Here is a 26,855-nt window from a genome sequence, read left to right as displayed (position 1 = left end):
CAGACTGTGGCAACTGGGGGTGGGGCTGGTGGTAGCCTGTCACAGCCTGCAGGGACAGAGGAGGTAGAGAGGGCTGGTCCCCAGTCACAGGAGGGAGAGTCTGTGTCTGCTGGCCCTTCAGGTGTGAAGGGCAGGCTAAGAGAGGGGAGGTACTCTGAGGAGGAGAAGGAGGCTCTTGTTGAGGCATACTTGGAGAGGGCAGCTCAGCTGGAGAACCCTAACCTGAGGCCGGCTGTCCGGAATAAGCTGTGGGAGGAGATTCGAGTGGCAGTCAGCTGCTTAGGACGTAATCGTTCTACTGCCAGCATTAAACACCGCTATCATGACTGCAGGAGGGAAACCAAAGCTAAGCTGGCACAGCAGGCCAAATATGCACGTGGGACAGGTGGTGGTCCTAGCAAGAGAATACACCTAAGGTCATGGGAGGAGATGCTGTCCAATGTCATCTCGGATGAATCTGTTTACGGATGTAAGGGGACAATGGACACCTCTGTGCCACCTGAAGAGGTGTATGAAGGTGAATATTCAATATTAAATATAACCATATATGTGATGTATATATGTTGTATATCATAAATACCCATCTGTGTTTAGCTATGAATCTAAATTTACATAGTTGTATTTAATATGTTCAGCAAGCACTCTGTATTGTATATCTGCTCCAACAAGCAAGAATATTGATAATATAATATCCAAGAATATTAAGCATTTCATATAAATCATGTGTCATTGTCCTTAAAGGGACACTGTACCCAAAATTTTTATTTTGTGATTCAGATACAGCATGCAATTTTAAGCAACTTTCTAATTTACTCCTATTATGAATTTCTCTTCATTCTCTTGCTATCTTTATATGAAAAATAAGACATGTAAGCTTTTTTTCTAGGTTCAGTACTCTGGACAGCAGTTTTTGATTGGTGGATGCATTTATCCACCAATCAGCAAGGACAACCTAGGTTGTTCACCAAAAATGGGCCACCATCTAAACTTACATTCTTGCATTTCAAATAAAGATACCAAGAGAATAAAGAACATTTGAAAATAGGAGTAAATCCGAAAGTTGAATAAAATTGCATGCTCTATCTGAAGCACAAAAGAAAATATTTGGGTACAGTGTCCCTTTAACAATGTTCCTTTAAGACACAGTCTATAAAGATTCCTCAGTTATGGTCATATATGCTTTGATTTTATCCCAAACACACTATATGTGTGTGTGTGTGTGTGTATGTGTGTGTGTGTGTGTGTATGTGTGTGTATGTGTATGTGTGTGTGTATGTGTGTGTATGTGTGTGTGTATGTGTGTTTGTGTGTGTGTGTGTATGTGTGTGTGTGTGTGTGTGTATGTGTGTGTGTGTGTGTATGTGTGTGTGTGTACATATATACACATAAATATGGAATATAATAGTCTGTATTGTTATGCTACAAAGTAATATATTCTATTAGATAGATAATGTAAACATACCGTATATTTATTTGTAGGTTCCGAACAGGAGGAGTATGAAGCTGCACCAACACCACAGCAGGATGTTCCTACATTCACTGAGGAGGATGAGGATATCTATGGTGACACTACCTCCTATATCAGCCTCTTAGAAGATGATATGCAGCAGCCTAGGGCATATGAGGTGGAGGATGTATCATGCCCTTCTCCATCTACTTCGGAGACAACATTTCATGTTTTGGGTTCTGAACCCCAGCAGACTCATCCTCCTCAACAATGGCAGTTCATGCATACTTCGCAGCAACAAATGGCACAGCCCCCACAGCTGCACCCACCGCAGCAGATGATGCACCCCCCACAACATCCTCCTCAGCAGCAGATGATGCACCCCCCACAACATCCTCCTCAGCAGCAGATGATGCACCCACCACAACATCCTCCTCAGCAACAGATGATGCACCCACCACGACATCATTATCCTCAGCAGCAGATGATGCACCCACCACAGCAGCATACAGATCTGCATCATCTGTACTATATGCCTCCCACTCCTATGGCACAACAGGAATCCACACCACCACCCATTGCACCCACCAATGTATTGCCAACAGTGCCATCACAGACAACCTCACAGTCACCAATACGGAGAGACAGCCCTGGAACCAGCCAATTATTAGTTCCTGAGACACCAAATGTACAACAGGGTCCGGCACAGTCCCAGCAGGATGATCTACTGAGGCTCATACATAGAGAGCTTAGGCTGTCCAGGCTCCAGCAGCAGCAGGATTTGAGAAGGATACAGAGCCAAATGGACATCCATAATGCCTCACTCGTCCGCCTGGCAGAGGCAGTGGAGAGGCTCGCGGATAGGCCCCAAACTCCATCCTCCCTTGCATCCTCTGTCATCTCCCTGCAGGACCCTGAATCGCGGTTATTAGCCTCACATTCAGCTGGTGGGCGTCGCACAAGACGCCACACTGCCCCCCTAAGTACCTCTCCTCCAAAGGCAAAATCCCGCCGCAAGAATTAATTAATATTCTTTTTTTTCAACCCAAGATATATCATATCTAATTTTTGCACTAAAGCACTTTTTTAAGTGCGATTTTCATCTCATAAATATGCATCCATTTTTCTAATCCAAATTTGAACATATATCTTAATATTATTCTAATAGCTGTTTATCTGCTAAAAATGAACAGCTTTATTCATTTTTATTTCACATGATGTCAATTAATATGCAGGTGTACATTGTTGATAAATTTATGTGTCCTTTTATTGAGGATATCATATTATGCCGTTTAAGAATACTTGGGGATACGTGTCTGAAATTTATACAGTATATGCTATCTAACATAAGTCAACGTGACATGTGTAAATGTTATGATTTATATTCCACAAGCATATGTTGTTTGCTCCTTCAGATGAAGCTAATAAGGGTTATACAGTTATAGAAGAGTTGAAAAGTAAATACTCCTTCCTGTTGATATGGCCAAATACCTTGCATTCATTCTTATAGTCCTATGTGGAATGTAATATCTGAAATATATACCTATCATGACTAATACCTATCATGACTAATGCACTCCTTTTTGTCAAGATTATTATTCAATATTTAGAATAATTAGATAAATGTATCTTTAGGATATTTATGCACTGATGTATATACAACATATATGTGATTGCCATGATATAGAGGTGATTAATACATTTTAATTGACATCATATGAACAGACACAGACTCTCCCTGGGACCAATGCACAATGCACTTTTAAAATGTTTCAATAACTCCATGTTAAAGACAATACTTCATATCTCTTGAAGTATGTAATATTAAGCACTTATGTATTTTGGTTAATAGTCTAAATATTGCAAATGTATTATCTGCTTTAGCAGACATGACATTACATATATTTTATAAATATTAGTACTATGACACATTATAACTTTAATGTGTCATCGTTTTGTATTGAATAAATATGATTTTCACATTGAAAATTACATTTGAATGAGGGTAAATCTGTAATAATAAAACTCATCTTCATGATAAACAACTTATTTCCTTTGAATTATTTTTCTATATGTATTGAGATTATATATAGCATCCCTGGGCAAAGGTTTCATTTTGAATAGGTAGATATTTTATTTATTTTTATAATATTTTACCAGGAAAGATACATTGAGATTTCTATGGTTTTCAAGTACGTCCTGGGTCCACAAAACATTGCATTGATACAATGGGTACAATAAAATAAAAAAAAATAATAATACACCATATATGCACAAAAATTTAACATAGAACCGGTAGGAAATATATAATCAACAATGACAGGTGCATTCTGTTTTGAGATATGTAGAGAGGGATCTCTTAAAGGATATTAGGCATGGGGAAGGTTTGAAAGTGTGCGGGAGGTCGTTCCATAATTGTGGTGCTTGCATATATTTTTATATGCACATACATATTGAAATTTCTATGACAACATGGGTGCAAATATTCCTATACATAGGACCAATAAATGTAGCATATATAATGTTATTTGTACATTGAAACACTCATAATTTTTTTGTGATTTGCTATTTCAATGAGAAACAGGCCTCAAAAAGCTCTTTTTTCCTCCTTTACACCTAGTTGAGCTGGGGGTAATATTTCTCAATGTATCGACAGCCTCCGACAGTGTATTAACGGTTAGCGCTTTCAATGGAAACCTGGTATAATTTATCGATTAACGGCTTCTATTACTTTCTATGGGACGCGAAAATCTTTTCGGCAGCCGAAGTCCGGCAGCCGATATTGAGGTATAACGCGCCATTGGAAACAGTCGTTAAACGCTATTGCTTTCGACAGCATATTTAACGGTTTGCGAGTGCACGCAAACTGAATTACGACTCAATGGAAGCGAGGCCTTATATGGCTTTGGTGTTGCTTTTTGGTAATTAGAATGCCACTAAATGCCACTGCGCACCACACGTGTATTATGCCCAGCAGTGAAGGGGTTAATTAGGGAGCATGTAGGGAGCCTTTTGGGGTAATTTTAGCTTTAGTGTAGTGTAGTAGACAACCCCAAGTATTGATCTAGGCCCATTTTGGTATATTTCATGCCACCATTTCACCGCCAAATGCGATCAAATTGAAAAAAACTTTAAATTTTTCACAATTTTAGGTTTCTCACTGAAATCATTTACAAACAGCTTGTGCAGTTATGGCACAAATGGTTGTAAATGCTTCTCTGGGATCCCCTTTGTTCAGAAATAGCAGACATATATGGCTTTGGCGTTGCTTTTTGGTATTTAGAAGGCCGCTAAATGCCGCTGCGCATCACACGTGTATTATGGCTAGCAGTGAAGGGGTTAATTAGGTAGCTTGTAGGGAGCTTGCAGGGTTAATATTAGATTTAGTGTAGAGCTCAGCCTCCCACCTGAAACATCAGACCCCCTGATGCCTACCAAACAGCTCTCTTCCCTCCCCCACCCCACAATTGTCCCCGCCATCTTAAGTACTGGCAGAAAGTCTGCCAGTACTAAAATAAAAGCTATATTTGGGGGGGTTTTTTAAAAGCATATTTACATATGCTGCTGTGTACGATCCCCCTTAGCCCCCAACCTCACTGATCCCCCCCAAACAGCTCTATAACCCTCCCACTCTAACTTAATGGGCGCCATCTTAAGTACTGGCAGCTGTCTGCCAGTACCCAGTTTAGAAGAAAAAATGTTTTTTTTTTTTAATTTTTTAAACTTTTCTGTAGTGTAGCTTCCCCCCACACAAAACCAACCCCCCACCCCTCCACGATCTCTTTTTGTGCTTTTGCACAAACAAGATTAGGCCACTTTTTACTAAAAACATTTTCCGTAGTGTAGCGGTTCCCATCCGCTCCCGCCCCATGCACGCGCCCGCCACCCTCCGTGCACGAGCGCGCATACGTGCGCGCCCCCCGACGGTCCCGCCCCCGATCCCGCCCCCCTTGACATCACACGGCACACCGATGGCCGCCCACCCACCTCCCAAGTCGGCTCCCACCAACGATACCGGCCATCGATGTCCGGTGCAGAGAGGGCCACAGAGTGGCTCTCTCTGCATCGGATGGCCATGTAAGGTTATTGCAGGATGCCTCCATATCGAGGCATCACTGCAATAACCGGAAAGCATCTGAAAGCGAGCAGGATCGCTTCCAGCTGCTTTCCACACCAAGGACGTGCAGGGTACGTCCTCAGGCGTTAACTGCCTTTTTTTTGAGGACGTACCCTGCACGTCCTCGGTCATTAAGGGGTTAATGCTAGAATTTGTACATATATCTTTGCACATACTTGTATATATATACTGTATATGTGTTATGTCAGAAATCTTTTCTAGACATATTTATTTACATGTCCCTAAATTTTATTTTGTTCTAAACAATGTTGTCTTTCATATCTCTGTTTTTATTTATACCACTATATGTATATAGTGTAAATATATTATTTTTCTGAGTAAGAATAATATGCAAATATATCATGTAATCAGGGTATCATATGTATTTATTTGCAATCAATGGATATTTTAAGAGCTGGGACAGTTTTCTCTCTGTACCTGTGTAACCCTTCCTGATTACAGTGTATTTTTAAACACCACCCCTACACAGGTGTTATAAAATGGGCTGGCATATAAGATGACATTTCTTAATGAAAATGAAATTCAAGAGAAGGAAGAAAAACACTGGAAATATCATTACAGTAAAGAGGTGATTTTAATTTCTGCTGTATCTGATTCATGACAGTTTAATGTTAGGTGGACTATCCCTTTGAGCTATCATTTTAAGATTATATTGAATCAAACATCAATCGATTTTTAAAATCATTGTCAAAAATATTACACTGTGTGTCCTAATGTCATCATTAATGTTTAACTTTAATACTAATTTCACATACACATACTTTCAAAGTATAATACACAATGTAACAAAAGGGCACTTACAAGTTCTAATGAGTGATCAATGACACAAGTATCGAGCAATTTGATTCGTTAGTGATAGTATAAAATGTATATTTAAAACAGATTGGCTGATGTCATAAATCATGTGATTATGCATTTCCAAATCAAAAGTGGTGGAAAATTTCACTAGTTTGTAGGTTGTTTAGGAGTTTGAGTATTGCGTCAAATTCGGTGCAAAGTATTGCGTCAAATTTGGTATGAAATGCAGTGGGACTTGTATTACATGTGTTAAACATGGGGAAATTAGATTGATCAAAAAAAGGAAGTTAGCTATAGTATGGAATTTATTTATTTAATTTTTATCCCTATATCTACTAGTCCTGCTGCCAGACAGACAGTACTTGTCATTAAAACTACTTTTGAAATGAATATGTCCCTTGAAATTACATGTGATTATAATATTATTATTTAATATATTATTTAGATACTGAACATGCATCTTTGTTGTCTGTGTGATTTAGAAAGAGTATACAATTGTAATCAACTTTCTAATTTACATAAATATGTAATAAGCTTCATTCTCTTGCAGCATCTAACATAACCTTTCTGGGTTTTCAGACTCCTATTGATTTCTATAGCATTCGTGGCCTCAAGGGTGGCGGTTTGAACGATAGGTACGCTGCGGCGGAAAAGACACGTACCTGTTGAATGTTTAATAAATTGTTATTTACGGCAGATTCAATTTGCATTGAATATGGCGCAAGATTCAAGCGGATTCCATCGTATTATCAGTTGAGGTTTTATTAAATCGTCTCCCCAGTATCAATTTTGCTTCATTCTCTTGCATCCTTTGTTGAAGGAGATGCAATGCACTACTGGGAGCTAGCTGAACACATTGGTAAGCCAAAGACAAGAGGCACACATGTGCAGACACCAATCAGCAACTAGCTTCCAGCTCTTAAGCCTACCTAGGTATGCTTTTGAACAGAGAACTAAGAAAATTCAACAATGGAAGTAAATTGGTAAGTTGTTTAAAATGATATGCTCTATCTGTCCCTTTAACTTCAAAACAGCAGACAAGAAGTAATATAATATATAGGATATAAAGGAGTGTAAGATACTCTTAGTTAAATATTCCAGCAGCTAAGACTTTTTATCCACTCCTCACAAAGGATACTTCAGTGTTTACCAGAAAACCCAATATAATTCTCTACTCTAACAACCATTCCAAAAAACAGCTTGCATTAAAAATGGCACAGTCCTGCAAATAACGTCATCCTGAGAGATGAAAGGCAGTATTAATATAATATATTTCAAATTTCTAACCATAAATAATTAGGCAAGTACATGTATTCTTCTATTCATGGCTTGCATCAAAACAAGTCGTTTCATATTTATGATCTGAATAAGTGATAACTGTGTACATATGACTGTGTCAGCTTATCGTACCTGTTTCTTTTTTTAAAAAACTTTGCTTAAAATGGCCCGAAAGGCTTATGTTAAATACATGGTTTTAAAAAAATGTTTTTTGAATTAAAGGGATTGTAAAGTTGAGCCATCTGGAATGCAGCATGAGGAAAAGCTTGATAAATAAACAGTACTTTAAATTCATCTTTTTTATATTATTTACTCTATAATGTTTCATAAAACTGTTGTTTACCTAAATATACTGTATCTGTAGGTGAGAAGCAGCACAACATATGTACACGTGTAGCTTTTGTATTTAAGTTCACAGTTTGATTTTGGATATGGGTGTAAGAGAACATTATTATTAATACTGCCAGATGCATCTTCAGTTTACAAAAAGAGACAGAGATGCATAGTAGTGCAAATTACTCAATAACATTGGGTATAAAATGGAGCAGCTCAGTGTTGGCTTACAGCAAGTGGAACCAGGAAGGTTTGTATAGTCCATATAATAAAACGGAAAAAGGTTTTGATTACCCATCTGAAGCCCATACCAGCTGGAGGTATCAGGGTAACTCCCTTTTCCATAACCAGTGCAATCCAGGTATCAGAGCATTGTAGATTTAATCTCCTGAGGTCCATTTAGGACATTCTCCTCTATGGACAGTTTGGTGTTGCGTTGAGCAAATTCTTCAGTGATCTCTAGCAGACTTTTTCCTTTAGTCTCTGGAAGGAAGAATTTGACAAACACGGCTGTGCAGACACAAACCACGAGAAATGGAATAAAGCAGAAGTGCCCAAGACCCTGCTGCAAGAGGAAGAAAATAAGAGTCAGGTTATTTTAGATTGCAGTTTGAAAGTTTAAAGGTTCATGGAGAGAAGCACACATATTTTAATTCAGGAAGAACAGTTTAAAAAAAAACATAATGTTTAGAAGGAGCAGTGCAATAAAGCTGGTGCAGATGGAGCAGTCTAAAGGTGCTTAATTCAGGACACAATGGGAGCAGTATCTGTTATTTGGCTGCAGGAAGTAGCTAGACATTTTATAGCAGGTTGCAACTATGGACAATTCATAATAAGGGAGCAGTGAAAGACTAATAGTGACAGAAAGCTGGGCAAGTTGAGCTCAGTGAAAAATAATTAGGTGATGGAAGCTGTGCAAAAGCAGAACCAGTAAGTCTCATTGCAGTCAATTTTTTAAATCCATATTTATCAAGTTTGGTGTAATCCCAATCAAAGCTATAACAATATTTCCGTATTGGGAAAAGTTCACATTGGATCTGAGCAGATAGCAGGAAAATAGCCCCATATGATGCATGCACGGCAATGGCTTCGGCAATCACAATCCTCCAGATGACGAGTTTTGCAGTTTTGGCAACAAAAGAGACACAACAAATTTATCACACAAAGGGTGTTGATAATGTACAAAACGGTATGTTTCTACATGTTTCTGTGTATTGCAAGAGAATTTGGAATAATGATATAAAATGATATGGTCTTGAATTGTCAAACCAACATTTAACACTGTTGTGTAGTCAGGAGACAGACATTTACATGTGTATATGCATTTAATAGACATTTCCTGATAGCTAGAGTCCACGAGATTATCACATGTGGGATTACACTCCAGTCCACTAGGCAGAGGCAAAAACACAGCTTCATACTGGAGCATTAATCTCTCTAACTCTCCCGGAACCCCTCACTCATATACAAGGCCAGGTAGATGGAGGAAACCAAAAAAGCAGGAAAGAAAAAGTGGAGCAAATAAAGCACAAAACAAGCTCTACCATCAACTGTATAGAAAAAATCGACAAAGCTCTTGAAATGACAATCATGAAAAAAATGAACGTATCAGGTAAGCATACATTTTGTTTGCTTTTATAATATGGAAATATTCCACAAGGTCTTATACCCAAGCAGTGACGTCCATAAGACCACCATGTTTGGGGGGGGGGGAGCAATACAGTTAAACAGATACCTTACTGATCAGGCACTGCAGTCCACAGCACTTTCCTGCCAAAAGCCACCACAGAAGAGGCATTCACGTCAAAGTTGTAAAATATTGTGAAAGTATGTAATGAAGATTTCACCTTGCAACTCGACCTATCCAATATACTGCGCCGTCAGATGCTAAACTGGCGTAAGTAGCAAAAACCGGCGATCAACTAAAATGTGCGCAAATACACATTTTAGTAGTCGCAAGTACTTACGCCAGTATTTTGTTCACGTAAAGTCTCAATAAAGAGTAGTTTGATGCAAAATAGGCTACGAATCGTAAAAAATAACCGCAAGTTCTAAAAGATGTGCCCCGTAATTAGAAGGTGTTGTAAATGATAAGAAGGTGTTATGATCATATGAGCCATCCTAGGTTTTGCTTTCAACTAAGAATACCAAGAGAACAAAGCAAGTGTGAAATAACATGCCCTATTTAAAAGGTTTTCTTTGGAGTTTACTGTCCCTTTATATATTTTGGCATCAGTGCCAAGCTTTGTTAGCATTAGAATAAATTACACCAGTGGGTTCTAAAGAGATGAAGGTAATCCAATTTACATTAAAGGATTACTTTCTGTTATAATTTTTAAGATAAACAACTAACATATTAAAGTTAATAAACATTAATTAAAACCTACTGACCTATATTTTCTCCAAAACGAAGTTTCATAACGTTCTAAAAGTTATATCTTTTATTCGCCAATGATGTCACGTCACCCTGCCCACTATTTTCAGCACTGCATGTTCAAAATACTTAAACCAATAACTTTGTGTTTAAAGCGCCATTTTGAAACCTAGGTATTGTAAACGGATTGGTACAGAGCAAAGGATACCCACGGAGTGGGTTTGGAAAAAAACTTGCAGACAAGCTTTCTGATATACGGTAGAGATATGTTAATGAAATGCTATTGATAAAAAGCGTATTTGGGGTAGTTAGTTAGTAACAGGCATAGAAAATATTTACTTACAGTGGCCCTTTAAATAAGCAAGTATATGTCCCCAATGTGATAAAGTACCTACAAGCTCAATCCATTTGACTATTTCAAATACACAAATAAACCTTAAAAAAGCAATATCATAGTATACTGTCCCTTTAACCTTGAGATGTTGCTTAAATGTATGTGTTTGTTAAGGCTTCCAGGGAGTTACGTTGGTTTTTTTAGTCAGTGCAAGGGCTCCTGCGCCTGCAATTTGTGGCGAGATGAGAATGGAGTAGATTTTCTGAAATCTGCGAACGTAAGTCCTTACGCTGTATATTGGATACCCAAACTGCGCGTGTTTTGTATGTCAGTCTAAGGGTAAAAATAATACGGGCGAAGGCAGAAATAAACGCGCGTAACTTCTAAGTTACGCTGTATATAGGATACCAAACCCGCGCAAAATTTGTCGTCGCCGGCTTTTGCGGGCAACGATTTATATCGGATCCGGCCCCTGGTCTACAAGCCCAAGAGTTCCTTTTTATTACTAATTAATTTAATGGTTCATTAAAAGTTAAATTTTAAATAGAAAAGTGCAGAAATCTGTTTCTCTTCCTTTTTTGTGTTGCAACCAAGTTTTCCTCTGTTTTGGTGATCTTTTTATTGCCCTTATTCATATTAAGGGGATTAGCAATACAGTTTTTACTTTTTATTGTTAATTCATTTAATTGTTCATTAAAAGTTAAATTTGAAATACAGGTGGCCCTCGGTTTACGACAGTTCAATTTGTGCCGTTTCAGAATAACGCCCTTTTTTTTTAGTCATATGACTGCTATTAAAAAGCATTGACTGCTATTGAAAAGCATTGAGAAGCAGTGCATTCATTAAAATAGAAAGTAGGTGGAGCTGTCCGCTTGTGTTGCAGCAAAGGGATGCAAAGCCAAGTAAACCAGACGTGATCAATGGATCAGCTTTCAAAGGAACAAAATCTAGCAGCCACTTCCCTTAGCTGCAGACTCAATGCAGAGAACTGTTTGCAGAAAAAGGCAAGTAAAAAAACGTTTTTGTTCATTAAAACTTAGTTTGATGATGATACAGTCTGTTGTGTGATTATGTTATTAGGTGCTGTTTAGCAAATGTTTTTGTTCATTAACTTAGATTGATGACGATACAGTCTGTGTTTGTGTGATAATTTTATTAGGTGCTGTTAGCAAATGTTTTTTCTTCATTAAACTTAGTTTGATGATGATACAGCCTGTTGTGTAATTATGTTATTAGGTGCTGTTTAGCAAATGTTTTTGTTCATTAAACTTAGATTGATGATGATACAGTCTGTGTTTGTGTGATAATTTTATTAGGTGCTGTTAGCAAATGTTTTTGTTCATTAAACTTAGTTTGATGATGCTACAATCTATTTTATTAGGTTTATAATGCTGTTTAGCATTTAAAGTCTTAATTTCAAAGCTTTAAAAATAATGTATTAGGTGTTACTTATGACAATTTTGAGAGGGGCCTGGAACCTTACTCCCTCACTTCCCATTGACTTACATTATAAACTGGGTTTCAATTTACAACAGTTTCGATTTACAACCATTCCTTCTGGAACCTAACACTGGTGTAAACTGAGGGCTACCTGTAGTTCTATTTCTCTTCAAGTTAAAGACTGCCTGTTCCTGTGTTTTAAAAAAATGAATCCGAGACAGGTCATCATAGTCTCTATTCCACTGTTGAAGTTGTAGAGGTTGGTGATGAAACCTGGTAACAAGAGCTGCATCTAACAGCTACCATGAGACCCACAACTTCCATGCATTGACAAATGGAAGAAAGGGAATTGTGTTGAGGTTGAGCACATGCCTGTTGCAGTTTAACCTTGCATTGATCGACCTAGGAAAGATACATGAGTCTTTTTAAAAGTATTTAATCTTTTATTTAATTTTTTAATCTAATTTTGTGCAGGTTCCTGTCACAGCCCCTCAATGGGGCTGGAGTCTCTACAGAAAGGCATAACTAGCTTGATGTCATAAATCTTCTAGAGCAAACTGAGCTTGCTTACTGTTGAGAGAATGTTTAATAAAAAGGAACTTTTTCCCATGCTCAGAAGAGTCAGAATGCAACTTAAAGGGACACTGAACCTAAATTTTATCTTTCACGATTCGGATAGAGCATGTAATTTTAAGCAACTTTCTAATTTACTCCTATTATCCATTTTTCTTCATTCTCTTGCTATCTTTATTTGAAAAAGAAGGCATCTAAGCTAAGGAGCCAGTACATTTTTGGGTCAGGACCATGGACAGCACTTGTTTATTGGTGCTGTCCAATCAGCAAGGACAACCCAGGTTGTTCACCAAAAAAGGGTCGGCATCTAAACTTACATTCTTGCTTTTCAAATAAACACAACAAGAGAATGAAGACAATTTGATAATAGGAGTAAATTAGAAAGTTTCTTAAAATTGCATTCTCTATCTGAATCATAAAACAAAACAATTGGGTTCAATGTCCCTTTAATTTCTCAGCATGTCTGCTTCCTTATGTTACTATACGCAGCATTTCTAAGTGCTTATTTTGCAAGAAAATAAGTAAGTTGCCTGCTGTTTTTTTAACACAATCTGTTTACTTTGACTTAATACACTTTTTTTTTACTAACTTTCAAACCCCTTTAAGGAACTCTTTAGTAAGTTTATTTAGTAAGTAAAATCCTCCAAGTGTGACAGTGAAGTAGCTTAAGAACTGCATGGGCAATTAAAGAGTGTCTGCACAAGAATATCATCCAGATAGGGAGCTACAAAGATTCTCTGAGCTCACACCACAGTCAACAATGCTCCCAGAAGTTCCCCTTGGTAAATACTCTGGGTGCTGTGACCAGACCAAATGGAAGCACCAATGAATAACATAATTTTTGCTTACCTGATAAATTAATTTATTTGATGGTGGTGAGAGTCCACGATCCATTAATCCTGGGAATTACCTTCTCTCACCACCTTTATGAAAGAAAATAATGCCTCTTTAGGGAGGCAGATCACAGGAACTAGGCAAAATACTTGTGATATATAAAAATGCTTCTTTTGTTGGTGGCGTACATAAATTGACCCTCCTGCACTAAAGGAAGTATAATTTCAAATTCTTTCCATCTTTCCATCTTGAAAGTGGGTATTTTTATTAGGTTGTTCAAAGTTTTGAGAGCCAGACAGAAAAGTACCTTCTTTCTATGGTACTATACGGTAAGCAATAGTTAACAAGGCAAAATATAAAACTGAGTATCCCCTGTTAGGGTATACAGTGATGTTTACTGAAGTATCAGCACCCCTTAAGAAACTTTAATTACCAGTATCAACAATTAACCACAGCAAATAAAGGATTAAATTAAAAAAGTCTGGTGTGATCATAAGGTCTCACCACTTGCACTGGATCTTAAGAGCTTCTCCTAACATGTTTAGGATGGCTACAGCACCTTAGAAGCAGGTGAGCTATAGAGGCCCAATTATCAAATGTCTGTCGGACCTGATCCGACAGTGCAGATCAGGTCCGACAGACGTCGCTGAATGCGGAGAGCAATACACTCTCCGTATTCAGCATTGCACCAGCAGCTCACAAGAGCTACTGCTGCAACACTGCCCTCTGCAGACTTGCGGCCAATTGGCCGCCAGCAGGGAGGTGTCAATCAACCCGATCGTACTCGATCGGGTTGAATTGTGGCGATTCCTGTCCACCTGCTCAGAGTCTTTAGACCGCTGCTTCATAACTGCTGTTTCTTGCGAGTCTGAAGACTCGCCAGAAACACGGGCCCACAAGCGCCATACGGAGCTTGATAAATGGGCCTCATAAAGTGCACATAAAAAATAACTCCTAGTACACCAGTATTACTGGTAGGCACTAAAGACTAATTCCTGGTGTCCAAAACTGTTAGATACTTACATCAAAATTACAAGCTGTGCGGTATGGCTATACCGCTGAATTGGCCATTGCGCACGGAATATGCAGGTCTCCCGCATTACAAGTCGCGACAGTACGGCTATACCGCTAGCGTTTTAGCCTTTACGCAACTCTCCATTCCACACTCACAAAATGGCTATTAAATGCAGGATTTTCATAGCGCACGTATTACAGGTTGTGCGGTCCAGCTATAACGCTAGCATTATAGCTTATACTGCCATGATCCATTATGCTATCTGAGACTAGTAGTTATGGATTTTGCAAAACAAAAATGTTTCACAAAACTCATAACAAAAATGTTACAAAGTACACTAACACCCATAAACTACCTATTAACCCCTAAACTACTATCCCCAGCATTGCAAATACTTTATTAAACTTATTAACCCCGCCGCCCATCCACATAGACAATACAAAATAAACATATTAACCCCTAAACCGCTGGACCCCCACATCGCTACTACTATAAAAAACCTATTAACCCCTAAATTGCCGTCCCCCACATCGCTACTACTAAAATAAATCTATTAACCCCTAAACCGCTGACCCCCCACATCGAAAATACTAAACTAAAACTATTAAGCCCCCAACTTTACATTAAAATTACAATATAACTACATTAAAATAAAAAAAAACTTACCTGTGAAATAATAAAAAAAACTAAGATTAAACTATAAACTAACCTAACATTACTATTTAAAAAAATGAAATAAAATAAAAATAAACTAAATTACAATATTAAAAAACCCTAACACTACAAAAAAAACAAAAACCTAACATTACAAAAAAACAAACTCTAAATTACGAAAATTAAAAATAATCTAACATTACAAAAAAACACTAAAATTACGAAAAATAAAAAAACACTAAGATTACAAAAAATAATAAACAAAATTATCCAAAATTATAAAAATGAAACCTAATCTAATAGTCCTATAAAAACAAAAATACCCCCTAACCTAACAATAAACTACCAATAGCCCTTAAAATTACATTTTATAGGGCATTGCCCTAACTTAAACAGCTATTTTACATAATAAAATTACAAAGTCCCCCCTAAAAGTAACCAAACACCGCTAATCTATCAATAAACTACCAATAAAAGGGCCTTTTGTAGGGCATTATTATTATTATTATTATCGGTTATTTGTAGAGCGCCAACAGATTCCGCAGCACTATTGCCCTAAGTTAAACAGCTCTTTTACATAATACAATTACTAAGGGGCCCATTTATCAAAGGGCTTGCGGACCTGATCCGACACTGCGGATCAGGTCCGCAAGACCTCGCTAAATGCGGAGAGCAATACGCTCTCCACATTTAACATTGCACCAGCAGCTCACAAGAGCTGCTGGTGCAACGCCGCCCCCTGCTGACTCGCGGCCAATCGGCCGCCAGCAGGGAGCTGTCAATCAACCCGATCGTATTCGATCGGGTTGATTTCCGGCGGTTCCTGTCCGCCTGCTCAGAGCAGGCGGACAGGGTTATGAAGCAGCGGTCTTTAGACCGCTGCTTCATAACTTGTGTTTCTGGCGAGTCTGAAGACTCGCCAGAAACACGGCCCTTCAAGCTCCATACGGAGCTTGATAAATGGGCCTGTATGTCCCCCCTAAAAGTAAAGTTTTTTATTTTAGGTTTTTTTTTTACTTTTAGGGGGGACTTTGTAATTTAATTATGTAAAAGAGCTGTTTAACTTAGGGCAATGCCCTACAAAAGGCCCTTTTATTGGTAGTTTATTGATAGATTAGCGGTGTTTTTATTTTGGATGGCTTGTTTTTATAGGGCTATTAGATTAAGTTTAATTTTTATTATTTTGGATAATTTTGTTTATTATTTTTTGTAATCTTAGTGTTTTTTTATTTTTCGTAATTTTAGTGGGGGTTTTTTTTTGGTAGTGTTCGATTTTTTTTTATTTTTTCATAGTATTAGGTTTTTTTAATTTTGTAATTTAGGTTTTGTTATTTTTATTTTCTTTTCTTTAAATGGTTATTTACAGTTTAATCTTAGTTTTTTTTAATTTTTATTTCACAGGGGACGGCAGATAAGGGGTTCATTTTATTATAGTAGTAGCGATGTGGGGGGCCGGCGGTTTAGGGGTTATTAGGTTTATTTAGTGTCAGCAATGTCGGGGGCGGAGGTATAGGGGTTAATAGGTTTAATTAGGTGTTAGCGATGCGGGGGCGGCGGTTTAGGGGTTAATAACTTTATTTAGTGTCGGAGATTTCAGGGCGGCGGATTAGGGGTATTTAGACTAGGAGGCTGAATTATCAAATGTCTGTCGAACCTGATCCGACAGTGCGGATCAGGTCCGTCAGACTTCGCTGAATGCGGAGAGCAATACGCTCTCCGTATTCAGCATTGCAATAGCAGCTTACAAGAGCTGCTGGTGCAACGCCGCCCCCTGCAGACTCGCGGCCAATGGGCCGCCAGCAGGGAGGTGTCAATCAACCCGATCGTACTCAATCGGGTTATATTGTGGCGATTCCTGTCCGCCTCATCAGAGCAGGCGGACAGGGTTATGGAGCAGCGGGCTTTAAACACGGGCCCTCAAGCTCCATACGGAGCATGATAAATGGGCCTCAATAAGTTTATGTTATGTTTTTACATAACTTTCTTTTTTTCCATAGACATTAATGGGGAATGCGTTACGTCAATCACCATTCCGCAATCGCAGGTTTTAGTTTTTTTTCTAACACTTTCTCTCCATTGATGTCTATAGGGGGAAAACGTGCAATTGCAGGTCAAGTCAGGCCTTGTGTTTTGTGTGGTATGCAGCATATCGCACCATATCGCACAACACAAGAAGGTTTTTCAGTAACTTGTAATGGCAGCGCTATGGAGAGTGCGATACTGCTCAATTTTTGCGTTATTTACGCACCCGGTTTAGCGCATAACTTGTAATTTTGCTGTTTGTTAGTGCTGGTGATTAACAGAGACCTAGTTATAGATTTTAGTAAATTTAAAGAGACAGTACCCTCATTTTGTAACAATTTTTTAAAATCACCTGAAAAGTATCCAAAACTGCTGTAGAGGTTGTGTATATGCCCCCAGGCTATGTGAATTATGTGTATATATTCATGCTAATAGCCAGTTGGCTATGAAGGTGAATTGTACTTACCTGTGAGCACCTCTGTCTACTGTGCTTACCTTAAAGGGACACTGAACCCAAATTTTTTATTTTTTTTATTTTTAAGCAACTTTCCAATTTACTCCTATTATCAATTTTTCTTCATTCTCTTGCTATCTTTATTTGAAAAGCAAGAATGTAAGTTTAGAAGCCGGCCCATTTTTGGTTCACAACCTGGGTTGTGCTTGCTGATTGGTGGCTAAATGCACCCACCATTAAACAAGTGCTGTCCAGACTCTGAACCAAAAATTGGCTGGCTCCTTAGCTTAGATGCCTTCTTTTTCAAATAAAAATAGCAAGAGAAAGAAGAAAAAAATATAATAGGAGTGAATTAAAAAATTGCTTAAAATTTGTGGGTTTAGTATCCCTTTAATTGCAGATGACTGCTTCCAGTAGAATGAATCTGACAAGACTAGAGCAGGTAAAAAAATAAGCATTTCCCCTGGGAGGTCTGCAACTTCTCACAAGGGCAGCACAGTATAGACTAGGGGATTGGCAAATAAATCCACATTTCACCTGTGAGGCCTGTAACATCTCCACACTGGGAGACTCCTGTATTCCCCTCTTCCCTTGGTAGGCACTCTGAATAGGAAACTGGGTGGTCTCAGATTGGTTAGGGACCCCTTATCAAATGATAGATCAGCATTTCAGAATTTGGAGGCAAAAATTTGACTGAGGGATTCTTGGAGAGTGGTACAGAGTAGAGTTCTGGTATGTATGGGTGTTTTTGCCTCCTCCAAGTGGACTGGAGTGTAATCCCACATGTGATGTCTATAGGGGGAAATCGTGCAATTGCAGGTCAAGTCAGGTCTTGGGTTTTGTTCTGTATAGTGAGACTGAGGTTTGGAAATCATGGTATGCACAGTGGGTTTTTGAAAATGCAGCCTGTACAGTGGGGGTTTTAAAAATTGGTCTGTACAGTGAGTTTTGCAACTTTGTGCTATTTTTAAAACCTTGTAATGTGCGGTTTATTGATTTACAGTGAGCTAACTGTTAAAAACTAAATGTATGCTTACCTTATAAATTCATTTTTTCATCACTTGTGGGAATTCCCCTCCTGACCACTAGGAGGAGACAAAGACACTCCAACACGCCAAAGCTTTAAATCCCTCCCACCTCCCATTATCCTCAGTTACATATAGCCAAGTATATGAGACAAACAGAAAAGCAGGAAAGCTGGGAAAAAGAAGTGCAAAAAAAATACTGCCAACACCTGAACAAAAAGAAAGGGTTGGGCTTGTGGACTCTCACTATTATGAAATAAATTAATTAATCAGGTAAGCGTACATTTTGTTTTTAACAGTTTGCACACAGTAAATCAATAAACTTAAATAAATAACTTGTTTTCTTTCATCAGATGGTTAGAGCCCATGAGTCATCACGTGTAGGAATCTATACCCAAGCAGTGAAATCCATGATATCACCTTGAAATAGGGTGGGACAAACAGTGAAGGCAGGACATTGCTAATCAAAAAACATGGCCGCAGAAAAAAGCAGACTTAGATGGGGCATACAAATCAGAGTAGGACATCTTTAAAAAAAAAGTGCAAAGAAGACAAAGTAGCTGTCTTGCAAAAAAGAAATCTCTAAACAAAAAGCCCAAGAAATTGCAACTGCTCTAGAAGAATCTGCAATAATGCATTCAGGAGGAGCCATCCCCACCATGAAATAAGGTGCAAACTGTAGCTTTCTGACCCCTGCAGGAACCAGAAGAATGAACAAAAAGAGAAGAAGGAAGTCTGAGATCTTTTGTGGCTTCCACATAATATTTGAGAGCTCTCACAACATCCAAATTGTAAATAAAAGCTGCTCCTTAGAGGTCACAGGGCTGGTGAAAAAGCAATAGTATCTGTATAGAATAATTTAGGAAGAAAATAATAGCTAATACGAAGAACAGCCTTATCCTGATAAGAAAATCACAAAGGAGGATTTGCATGGCAAAGCTGAAACCTCCTAGCCAAAGAAAAATCTAGAAGAAAAATAACCTTCTAAGACAAAAACTGATGGTCTAAATCGGCTCAAAAAGAGGATTTGGAGAACCTTCAAAACCATATTCAGATTCTAAGATGGAGAAACTGGACTGATAACTGGTTTCATTCTGATCAGAGCCTGAACAAAGGTCTGGAAATCTGAAATTGTAGCATTTTTTCTTGTGAAACAAAAATAGAAAGATCTAAAATCTGAACCTTCAAACAAATAACTGATAAACCCTTTTCCAGACCCTCTTGCAACAATTTCAACAATAACCTTTGTGAGAACACCAAACAAAAAAATATATAAATAAGTATGGTAACAGGTTTCCTTGACATAAAAACCCCTCTGTGACAGAGCTAAGCCAACAATCACCATTACATCAAATTCAGAGTTTTGAGATCCTTATAAAAGATAAGACATTCAAAGAGAAGATACCGACTTAGAGGAAGCCACCAGGCCAGGACATCTGAACCAAATCCTGCAACGCCACACTGGAGCAGTCAGAATTGCTAAGGCTTGTTCCTGCTTGATTCTGGATCACTCTGTATAGTAACACAAATGGAGGAAAACTGTAAACCAGGTTGAATGGCCAGGAAACCACGAAAGCAGTGTTTTTCAACCAGTGTGCCACAGATCCTCAGGTGTGCCGCCGCAGACTGAAAACAGTGTGACATATTTTTAAAATTTTGCTTGTTTTTTATTCTGGGCCATTTTTTTATTTTGAGTGAGATGATGACTGAGGGTAACTGCGCAGTGGCAGCTCGCCTCCCCGACCCGTGTTCACACTTGGAAGGAACCCCCACCCACCACAACACGTGTCTAGTGCCGGGTCTACACTCAGCACCACGCGACACTTCAATCCCCCATGAATGATGGCGCAGCTTTGCTCCTCCTCCAGAACAGTTCCAGCCAGGTCACGTCACTCACGTTCCTTCTCAGCACAAGGAACATGACTGGAGGACTGGAGACTCACTGGAGAGGAAGAGGGAGGTGCTCCACATATAATCTTGTGCTCCACATATAACACTTTTCCCGGTGCGCAGGGGGGGGACTTTTCCTAGTGCGGGGGTGTCCCTCTTTCAAATTTTGAAATATTGGGAGGTATGTGAAAAGCTCATCAGGCATCATTTACAAACATGACATATTGACATTCATTCACAGGCAATCATTATGATTGTTTGTGAATGAATGTCAATATGTCATGTATAGTTTGTAGGAGGCATGGCATGACAGCACAGCACAGTGTGTGTGTGTGTGTATATATATATATATATATATATATATGCTGTATAAGGTTACAATGTGTGATTATGTAATATTTTGGGATGGTGGTGTGCCACAGGATTTTTTAATGTAAAAAAGTGTGCCACGGCAAAAAAAAGGTTGAAAATCACTGCACTAGAGCATCTATCAGACTCAACCAAGTGTCCAAGAGACCTGGCACAACACATATGGCTAGATTACAAGTTTTGTCGGTAAAAACTTGCAGAGCTAACGCTCCTTTTTTTTCCAGCGCTCACTTTAAACAACGCTGGAATTACAAGTTTTCTGAATGGCTGCGTTAGCCTCAGAAAAGTGAGCGTTGAGCAAAATTTAGCTCCACTTCTCACTGTAATACCAGCGTTGCTTACGGTAGCGGTAAGCTGGCAAAACGTGCTTGTGCACGATTTCCCCATAGGAAACAATGGGGCTGAGACGGCTGAATAAAAACCTAACACCTACAAAAAAGCAGCGTTCAGCTCCTAACGCAGCCCCATTGTTTCCTATGGAGAAATACTTTCTAAGTCTACACCTAACACCCTAACATGAACCCTGAGTCTAAACACCCCTAATCTTACACTTATTAACCCCTAATCTGCCGCCCCCGCTATCGCTGACACCTGCATTATACTATTAACCCCTAATCTGCCGCTCCGGACACCGCCGCCACCTACATTATCCCTATGAACCCCTAATCTGCTGCCCCTAACATTGCCGACACCTATATTATATTTATTAACCCCTAATCTGCCGCTCCCAATGTCGTTGCAACCTACCTACATTTAGTAACCCCTAATCTGCCGACCGGACATCTCCGCCACTATAATAAATGTATTAACCCCTAAACCGCCGCACTCCCGCCTTGCAAGCACTATAATCAATTTTATTAACCCCTAATCTGCCATCCCCTAACATCGCCGCCACCTACCTACAATTATTAACCCCTAATCTGCCGCCCCCAATGTCACCGCTACTATAATAAAGTTATTAACCACTAAACCTAAGTCTAACCCTCACCGTAACACCCCCCTAAGTTAAATATATTTTTAATAAATCTAAATAAAACTACTATAATTAAATAAATTATTCTTATTTAAAACTAAATACTTACCTATAAAATAAACCATAAGATAGCTACAATATAACTAATAGTTACATTGTAGCTATTTTAGGATTTATATTTATTTACAGGCAACTGTATTTATTTTAACTAGGTACAATAGCTATTAAATAGTTAATAACTATTTAATAGCTACCTAGTTAAAAACAAAACAAAATTACCTGTAAAATAAATCCTAACCTAAGGTACAAATACACCTAACACTACACTATCAATAAATTAATTAAATAAATTAACTACAATTATCTAAACTAAAATACAATTAAATAAACTAAACTATATTACAAAAACAAACACTAAATTACAAAAAATAAAAATATATTACAAGAAGTTTAATCTAATTACACCTAATCTAATCCCCCTAATAAAATAAAAAAGTCCCCCAAAATAATAAAATTCCCTATCCTAAACTAAATTACAAAGTAATCAGCTCTTTTACCAGCCCTTAAAAGGGCTTTTTGCAGGGCATTGCCCCAAAGTAATCAGCTCTTTTACCTGTAAAAAAAAAGAAATACAATACCCCCACTCAACATTACAACCCACCCCCCACACACCCCTACTCTAAAACCCACTCGATCCCCCCTTAAAAAAACCTAACACTACCCCATTGAAGATCACCCTACCTTGAGCCGTGTTCACCCAGCCAGGCACCGATGGGGCAGAAGAGGACATCTGGACCGGCAGACATCTTCATCCAGGTGGCATCTTCTATCTTCATCCTTCCGGAGCGGAGCGGAGCCATCTTCTATCCAGCCGACGCGGAGCCATCCTCTTCTTCCGATGTCCTAACGAAGAATGACGGTTCCTTTAAATGATGTCATCCAAGACAAGATAAGGTAGGAAAAATCCGATTGGTTGATTTAATCAGCCAATAGAATTTACCTCGCATTCTATTGGCTGATCCAATCAGCCAATCGGATTGAACTTCAATCCGATTGGCTGAATAAATCAACCAATCGGATTTTTCCTACCTTAATTCCGATTGGCTGATAGAATCCTATCAGCCAATCAGAATTCGAGGGACGCCATCTTGGATGACGTCATTTAAAGGAAGCGTCATTCTTCGTTAGGACATCGGAAGAAGAGGATGGCTCCGTATCGGCTGGATAGAAGATGGCTCCGCTCCGGAAGGATGAAGATAGAAGATGCCGCCTGGATGAAGATGTCTGCCGGTCAGGATGTCCTCTTGTGCCCGGATAGGATGTAGACTTCTGCCGGTCCAGATGTCCTCTTCTGCCCCATCGGTGCCCGGCTTGGTGAACACGGTTCAAGGTAGGGTGATCTTCAATGGGGTAGTGTTAGTTTTTTTTAAGGGGGGATCGGGTGGGTTTTAGAGTAGGGGTGTGTGGGTGGTGGGTTGTAATGTTGGGGGGGTATTGTATTTCTTTTTTTTACAGGTAAAAGAGCTGATTACTTTGGGGCAATGCCCCGCAAAAAGCCCTTTTAAGGCCTGGTAAAAGAGCTGATAACTTTGTAATTTAGTTTAGGATAGGGAATTTTATTATTTTGGGGGGCTTTTTATTTTATTAGGGGGATTAGATTAGGTGTAATTAGATTAAACTTCTTGTAATATTTTTTTATTTTTTGTAATTTAGTGTTTGTTTTTTTTGTAATATAGTTTAGTTTATTTAATTGTGTTTTAGTTTAGATAATTGTAGTTAATTTATTTAATTAATTTATTGATAGTGTAGTGTTAGGTGTATTTGTAATTTAGGTTAGGATTTATTTTACAGGTAATTTTGTAATTATTTTAACTAGGTAGCTATTAAATAGTTATTAACTATTTAATAGCTATTGTACCTTTTTAAAATAAATACAAAGTTGCCTGTAAAATAAATATAAATCATAAAAAAGCTACAATGTAACTATTAGTTATATTGTAGCTATCTTATGGTTTATTTTATAGGTAAGCATTTAGTTTTAAATAGGAATAATTTATTTAATTATAGTAATTTTATTTAATTTATTAAAAATAGATTTAACTTAGGGGGGTGTTAGGGTTAGACTTAGGTTTAGGGGTTAATAACTTTATTATAGTAGCGGCGACGTTGGGGGCGGCAGATTAGGGGTTAATAATTGTAGGTAGGTTGCGGCGATGTTAGGGACGGCAGATTAGGGGTTAATAAAATTTATTTTAGTGTTTGCGAGGCGGGAGTGCGGCGGTTTAGGGGTTAATACATTTATTATAGTGGCAGCGATGTCCGGTCGGCAGATTAGGGGTTAATAAGTGTAGGTAGGTGGCGGCGACGTTGGGGGGGGCAGATTAGGGGTTAATAAATATAATGTAGGTGTTGGCGATGTTAGGGGCAGCAGATTAGGGGTTCATAGGTATAATGTAGGTGGCGGTGGTGTCTGTCGGCAGATAAGGGGTTAAAAAATTTTATTTTAGTGTGCGATGTGGCGGGGCCTCGGTTTAGGGGTTTATAGGTATTTTATGGGTGTTAGTGTACTTTGTAGCACTGTAGTTAAGAGCTTTATGTTCCGGTGTTAGCCCATAAAACTCTTAACTACTGACTTTTAAATGTGGTAGGAGTCTTGGAGGTAGAGGCTGTACCGCTCACTTTCTCCAAGACTTGTAATACCAGCGTTAGGCAAATCCCATTAAAAGATAGGATATGTAATTGACGTAAATGGATTTGTGGTATGGAAAAGTTGCGGAAAAAAAGTGAGCGGTACACCTGTACCTGCCAGACTCTTAATACCAGTGGGCATTAATAAGCAGCGTTAGGACCCCTTAACGCTGCTTTTTAAAGCTAACGCAGAACTCGTAATCTAGGCGATAGTTTCTGATGCAAGTGAGAGGCCATGAGATTTATCTCTGGCAAACCCAAACTCTCACAATCTGGTGAAAAACTTTCTGATTCAGCGAGGATGAAGAGACAGGTGACTGAGAAAGTTTGCCTATCAATTGTTCACACCCGGAATGAGGATGCTTAAAATGATGCAACAAAGTAGATCTGCACAGCTAATGATGTTGGACACTTTTCTTATCACTAAGGAACTGCAAGTTCCTCCCTGATGATTGACATAGGCCACTGCTGTGAGATTGTATGACTAGAATCTGGACAACTCTGAAGAGTTCTTAAGATTGCATGCAGTTCCAGAATATTCATGGGTAACCTCACCTCCTGCGAAGACCAATCTCCCTCTGTTCTCTTGAGACCCCCAGACTGCACCCCAACCTAACAGCCAAGCATCTGTGAAAATTACTACCCACAATGGCTAAAGAAAATATATTGTAGATATTTTAAAAGGGATTTAATGATTAATTAATATTATTTTAAACATAAACATATATTTTCAAATATATATTTATGTTTGAAATAATAGCAAGCAAATATTAAATCCTTTTTAAGATATCTCCAATACTTTTATTAATCTAGATTGTAAATGACAATGCATGAGGTAAATGCCAGAGGACCAGCAAAACCTCTCTGGCCTAGCCGGGCTTCTGGAACTCAGTGCCGTACCAGAATTGAGCCCCAGTCCACCGCTATTCAAAGGGGTGTTGATCAAGTAGGGTGCATGGGATCAAGTCAGTCTTTTAGTATGTGGTAGGCAATTTGATGAGGCACCTCGGGATACCACTTGTTTGGGGGTGCTACCTTCTGGGAGGAATGGGGGACCAGATTTGAAGCAGTGATGTAGGCAGAGACCTCACAATCCCATTGACTGCTATGGGAGCGACATTGCCACTCGCCGTCATTGCTCGGACATGCCCCTTTTGTTTGAATATTTCGACAGAACGTCGGGCTGCGATGCCAACAAGTTTCCCAATGGTCTGTCGATGCTTTGAACATTGGGCTCTAAGTGCTATTGCATTGTCTTTCTATCATGCATTTGTTGATTATGCAAATTTATTGTATTTACTGGTCCTTTAACTGTAGCAGTTCAATCCTCTACCTCTAAGACAATTAAAACTTTGTGCAATTAAGCATGAATATGCCTGAAATTAAAGAAAGCATCTTCTGTCACAGCAGCAGGGTCCTGAGACTCAGAGAGACTACCCTCAAAATAAAAGTCCTCGGGGCGGAGCCAACACTGGAAGAGATCAGACGTGTTATGGAGGAGCTCTCTGCTAAAAGCCTTAATCTGGGGATTAAAACTACAATTTGAGATCTAACTAGCACCTAAATCTCCCCAAATCCTATACAAGAACATTTAAGAAGCAGAGGAATCTGTTTGGCTGCAGAGATAAGTGTCTGGGACCGTTAATACAGCACAGAAGTAAAGGCCGCAATGATTATCCGGTTCATCAGTAGAACACTTTAACAAAGGCTTCGATTACTACAAGCTATACTTCTTCTACTAGACCCTGTGTATACAGTTTTACAATGGCCATGGCCCAGGACGAATTTTCTCAAGCTCTTCTGGCCTGTTTAAAGGAGTTTGAACATAGAATGGATAATGCATTCGCCCGCCTATCACATACTGTGAAAGTTACCATGGCGCAGCATGATCTTCTGGAGCCGATGGAAGCAAACTCCAATTAACTACCTACACCTATCTGCATCCTGTGATCGGGCCGATGAGGAAAACACACTAACCTCTCACTTGCCAAGTGCTGATGAAGAGCCCTGCTGTCAGTGTGCCGTGACGCATCTGACTCCTGCTCTGGTGCGGCCGGCCGGAGCGGGGACAAACATAGAGGAGGTTGATGGCGCTTTGAGAGCCACACCCGGCGATGGAGGGGGGAGAACCAAATCCTTAGCTGAGATGCAGCGTAGCAGCACTCCCATCATGGCCTCTTCAGAGCTTCCTCTACACGATGAGCAACCTGGAGCAG

At 39.0% G+C, this 26,855-nt stretch overlaps 1 protein-coding gene across 1 annotated transcript in view; it reads right to left on the bottom strand.

Moving 5' to 3' along the window:
* Positions 1 to 5,932: 5,932 nt before the first annotated feature.
* The window catches only part of SLC2A11 (solute carrier family 2 member 11), a 168,655-nt gene continuing 147,732 nt past the window's right edge, over positions 5,933 to 26,855 (bottom strand). Inside the window, exon 12 of the mRNA XM_053701969.1 lies at positions 5,933 to 8,559. Within this exon, the coding sequence (XP_053557944.1) occupies positions 8,359 to 8,559 (201 nt within the window). The 3' untranslated portion in view covers positions 5,933 to 8,358. The remainder of the gene's footprint in view (positions 8,560 to 26,855) is intronic.

Source organism: Bombina bombina, chromosome 2, assembly GCF_027579735.1.
Source record: "Bombina bombina isolate aBomBom1 chromosome 2, aBomBom1.pri, whole genome shotgun sequence".
Classification (NCBI taxonomy): Eukaryota; Metazoa; Chordata; class Amphibia; order Anura; family Bombinatoridae; genus Bombina; species Bombina bombina.
This window is presented reverse-complemented; position numbering and strand designations above follow the sequence as displayed.